General features: G+C 39.1%; 2 protein-coding genes across 2 annotated transcripts in view; both read left to right on the top strand.

Annotated features, from left to right (window-relative positions):
* Positions 1-5,583, top strand: part of mal2 (mal, T cell differentiation protein 2) — an 871,414-nt gene that overhangs the window by 299,154 nt on the left and 566,677 nt on the right. The window lies entirely within an intron of this gene.
* The window catches only part of cdkal1 (CDK5 regulatory subunit associated protein 1-like 1), a 274,625-nt gene that overhangs the window by 162,016 nt on the left and 107,026 nt on the right, over positions 1-5,583 (top strand). Inside the window, exon 10 of the mRNA XM_032518043.1 lies at positions 5,210-5,355. Coding sequence (XP_032373934.1) covers positions 5,210-5,355 — 146 coding nt within the window. The remainder of the gene's footprint in view (positions 1-5,209; positions 5,356-5,583) is intronic.

Below are 5,583 nucleotides of genomic sequence, written 5' to 3'. Positions count from 1 at the left end.
GTGTGTGTGTGTGTGTGTGTGTGTGTGTGTGTGTGTGTGTGTGTGATTGAATGTCTTGAATCTGCAATGTCAAAACATTAAGACCAACTGCATAAGTGAAGATATCACGTTACAAGTAAAACACATGTTCTGCAACATTTAATACAACTTTTTTCTAGCTATGAGTAGCTCCTCTCAATCAAGGTTGTTGCATTCTGACACAATAGACCAACACCGCACTCAAAACGTGTTGGCATGTAGTCAGTTTATAAGAATACATTTCATTTAGTCATTTTTTCCAGTGTGAGTGGACGGCACACACTCAAAACACACATGGAATAAGTACAACACCGTGTTTCTTGCCAGTATTTAGTCTATTATCAACTGGTGTTTTTTGTACTGAACATCATTCATTATTGATATTATGAAAGATGTTTTGTACATGTATAAACATATATTACTTCAAAAATTCCACATTCTGCCTTCTCCTCTATCTGGTTTCTTCTGCTTGATATTTAAGTGCTGTAAATGAGTTTCAACGTAGGTTCTCTGGGATTTCAGCTCAAGCAAAGTCTAATTACCTCTTTCCTTAATTGCTTATTTTTTTGTCATCATTTCTTGCGCGACATCCCTGCTTAACAACTTGTATGCAGCTACTTGCAACACAAACGGAGACAACTTGATCCAAACTAATAGGCAGAACTTTACCCCTCAATCAGTTTATGCAACCTCCTTAGAGAGTGTGAGTCAGAAATATTTTCTATCCACCTACAACACGAGTAAAAATAGGGGATGAAACCCACACAGAGAATGCATGTGTTCTGCTCAAAATACAAAAAGGAGGGTGCTAATGAAAAGGCATGAAACAGAGCAGAGAGCAATACAAAAAATCCTCACATAGAATATTTTAAAATAATTCAAAAAGGGAGTTACGAGTATAATTATTGAGGCTGCTTGGAGCCAAACCAGCTTTTACCGTCTGTCTCTCTCTCTCATATATGCTCTTTTCAATCCTATCTGATTTGAGGTGGTAGATATTGGGTCCTTTGAGCTAAGCCAGTTAAAATATGCCCTTTCTGGTTTGTGTGTTTATCTGAGTTGATCAACCAAAGATGAAAAGATTGTGTGTCTGTTTGTGTGAATGCGAGAGATAGGGGGGAAGTAGAAAGGGGCACAGAGATAGAGAAACAATATTATACTGCTTTACAGGCTGTCAAGACAGATTAAAAACAAAACAAAAAAGACCACTTGCACACTAAATTTGTTTAAGCTTGTGGAATTCTGCCTTGAGCTGAATAGTTCATCCACACAGGAGTTAAGGCGTTAAAGTAGCACGGAAATTTTTGCTACCGGGCACTGCTGAGCAATGTCTTCATCACAGCGTCATTTTCACTTCAGACTCACTAAACTGTCTGTCAGCAGCAGTCAAATATGGAAAATACCTCAACTCCACAGGGATCAGTAACTAGAGACATTAATATCAGTGTACTGTATAATCATTGGTGGATGGGACGCTTTGTGTCCTGCTACTCAAACTAGCATGCCCTCTGTTGAGACCACATCTACCCTTGCAACTATGGACGTAAGTTCCATCTAAGTGTGACGATAAACCTAACATTTCTCAAGCGATAGTTGTTTAAATATGAGTTAAGTTCATTGTTTTACCAAGCGGTCATATTATTAAATTATCTTGCGTCCCCCATAAAAAGATTATGTTTTGTCTGGGACAGAGAACAGATATTCAACAGCATCAAGCCCACTTATCTGCCACTTATCATATTGAGCAAAAACACAACGGTAGATCTCCAATATGAGCCTAATATCAATTCACACAAAGGCTTATTATCAGTTGTAGTGGGTGACTTATATGTCAAGCTACCATGTAGCCTTATAATCACATGCATAGTGGGCCAGATTAATGGAAAAATACATCCCTTATCATTTTGGTGTCCTGTCTAATTAATGACTCAGCATCATTGGTAATAGAGAAAAGAATGACTTCATCCAATGTTTGTAGGGAATAAAATACCCTTGCTCGGAACTCAGGCAACCACCGAGTACCGGTACCCCAAGCTAAAAATCCAACATGGCTGCTCCGTGCAGCTACTGTTGTGAAATTTGTAGTAATATATAGTTATAAGCACTTCTGTGTTATTTATGTCTCACTAAATCAGTTGTACACACAGTGCTATCCATATTCCATGTGTGGACATGTTACGTTGTTGAGCATTGACCTGACTAGAGCTAATGAAAACAGTGGAAATTGGACTTGCAAATGGAACGCATTCAACTCGACTTCATTGACAGCGGCGGCTTCCAAATTCGGAGGTAAATGGAACGCACTATACTTTGGCCTATCCAACTGTGTTCCCTCGTTCTCTCCCACCGGACTTGTTGGCTCAGCACCAAACCACTGTCAGGCCAGGAAGGGGGGACTCAAAACTTAATTTCATTTGTATTTAATTAATTAATTTATTTATTTGATTAGGACAATGTACATTAATCAACATTTCTGGAAATGCGCCAGTGTTAGCCAATTGGCTATTTTTCAATTGTGGTCCTAGTTATGCATTCCTTTATGATGGGAGGAAACCGGAGCACCCGGAGCAAACCCACGCAAACACAGGGAGAACATACAAACTCTACAAGAAACAACATGGATTCGAACCAAAAACCTTGCTGTGAGGCAGAAGTGCTAATCACTTAGCCACTGTGCTGCCCTAAATTGTATCATGCATTGTTGTACTACTTACAATACAGATTTTTGCCTTGCAACACAAATTAATATTTGCCTGCACACAATCTGTGGGCTCACCTGCCGTCATTGGGGAGTTGTCACCGTCAGTGAATCTAATGAGACTTGGGACCTTACCTTAATGTACCTATTGTGACCTGCACATAATTATTATTAATTACACCTGGTTGGTAGCTATTAGACATGTATACTAAGAATGGGGAAGTGTATTAGAAAACCGGAAATATCCTATGTATTAGAATACACTATCAACTACTGTATGTTGTTAATGATAAACGCAGACTTCAATAGTTGAAGAGCTCACTTAGGGCTTGCAGCACAATGCACCAAATATAAAAAGATTGGTCTTCAAAAATGTTTTGGAAAAGTTAATACAGAGAAAAAGTAAAAGTATCTATATGGCTAAACCTGCACAGAAATACAGTACATTTCCCTCATGTAGCATAATGGATATTTATTGATGGTATTTTTTTGCTTGCATTGTCAGTTATCTGGTTAACTGATGACTTGGGATTATATCCTGCATAATTTGGACATACAGTAGTTTTTAATTTTTTTGTACCTCCCTGTATTGCAATTCTGTGGTTGTGGGCTCTAAACGTTTTTTCTCCAGAATTTGAAAGTACACTCATTAAAACATCTACGCTGAGAAAAAAAGAGCAGAACTATCAGAGGAGTAACTTGTAAGAACTTGGGCACCTAATCACTACCATTGTTTTACCTTAGAAAGCATTTACAGTAAAAACTCATTTTTTCTTTCACTCAATTTCTCTCTCTCTCTCTCTCTCACACACACACAGACAGACACACACACAGACACACACACACCACACAACAGCACACCACACACACAGCACCCACACACCACACACACACACACACACACACACACACACACACACACACACACACACACTATCCAGCAAGCTGATGTCTGTCACCAATCAAGCTCCTTTTTCCAACCAAATTAATTCTTTCTAATTTGGAACTTCCGCGGCACCCCCTATGGTGTGCTGCAACTGAGATGTGTGTGTGTGTGTGTGTGTGTGTGTGTGTGTGTGTGTGTGTGTGTGTTGTGTGTGTGTGTGTGTGTGTGTGTGTGTGTGTGTGTGTGTGTGTGTGTTGTGTGTGTGTGGTGTGTGTGTGTGTGTGTGTGTGTGTGTGTGTGAGTGAGAGAGAGAGAGAAACAAACGCACACACTCATATGGTCTTGTGTCTGTGTATGAAGTAGGGAACATTCTACAATAGATCTTAATTGAGAAAACGGACTGCAATCAGCATATACTTGTAGGAAATCATTAAATAATTTCTTCCTCCCCTCTTTTTCTCATACTCCTTCTCCTTCTTGTGGTGATTAGCAAGGTAATGATAGCATCCTGATTATGTCCATCAGAAAGAAAAAAAACCCTTTGTCACCATCATCTGTGGTCTCTCCTGTTCTTTAACTGAGGAAATGAAAGTGAGAACGAAAGAAATGAAGAAAAACCTGCAACTCTCCCAAGTAATGTCTTGTGCAATTGTTCTTGCTGAAAGTTTAAGAGCTGGGACAAAAAAAAAACACAATTCAGTGTTGCTCAATTCAGATCATATGCAGATTTTTAATGTCTCTTCATTTCATGATGCAGTTTGTTCTTTCAATGTATCCTTTCATCTCAAAACACATCTCCTTTCATCTCAAAACACATCTCCTGGTCCAATGAGTATCTGATAATAGCATTTTCTTTAAAGGAACACTTAACCTGCTTTCTGCATTATTAAAGCGAGCACTTACTGCACCCCCAAGCATTTGTAAAACTCTTTTAGTGAAATCAGAAAGGTACATAGTGTCCAGAAAGATATTTAATTTTTCCTCTCACCATTTTGATCTGAGTCTTCCATGTTTTGGTAAATGCTCTTGACTTTTCAGACATACTGTAAATAACTACGCCTTTGACTTTGGATCTAGTGGGTAGCCTACATGATGAATTTTACAAGGTGCTTTTCTTTTTTTCAAATATAAGAGACATAGAAAACAAGAGAAAGTGGCAGTGCATTTGGTGAAGGTCTGGAGAGAAAAGAGTACAGAAAGAAGCAGGAATGTTAATGGAACCTTCATTTTTTTTTCTAGCTAGATGAAATCAATCACAGTGAGATTTTGCCTCTTCTTTCTGTTTGCATTGACTAAACCACGTAGTCACATAAAAGTACCGACATAGGTTAGATTCTGACCTCAGATTCACGACTCCTATGGCTAATAGACAGCTCTCATTCAGAATGTCTGCCCTTTCCACCATCATTGGTAAACTTATTGCTAATAAGTAATTTAGTCAATTAACAGAAAACTGCTATTTTAAGACATTAGAAATTATTTTATATTAAAATTAAACTTAGAGTTGCCATTCTCTGTTAGAACTCATCATTAACCCTAAATTTCTGTTTTTCCTTGTCTCCCCTCATCTATTTTTCTCTCTCCGTCTCTTCTCTGTGTCTCATTAGGAGATGGCTAAGATATTGAATCATCCACGCGTCTATGCCTTCCTTCATGTTCCTGTGCAGTCGGCCTCTGACAGCGTCCTGATGGACATGAAGAGAGAGTATTGCATTGATGACTTCAAAAAAGTGGTGGACTTCCTTAAAGAGAGGTAAGATAGGATACAGAGTCCTAACTCACGATGGTGGGTAGCAGTGTTTTAAGCCCTCCCCCCAACGTCTCTTTCCAGGCAGCGCTGCCTGGAAGGCACTGGGATTGGGCAATGGTTAGGGTTAGGTGCCTTGAAGTCAGCGGTTGGGGGAAAAACACCATTGAGCCAGGATGATGCGCGTCCTGATGACAACAACCTAAGTGTTACATGTTGTTTTTCTCTCACTTC

Source organism: Etheostoma spectabile, chromosome 6, assembly GCF_008692095.1.
Source record: "Etheostoma spectabile isolate EspeVRDwgs_2016 chromosome 6, UIUC_Espe_1.0, whole genome shotgun sequence".
NCBI lineage: Eukaryota > Metazoa > Chordata > Actinopteri > Perciformes > Percidae > Etheostoma > Etheostoma spectabile.
The sequence above is the reverse complement of the archived record's forward strand: the minus strand, read 5'-3'. Positions and strand labels throughout refer to the sequence as shown.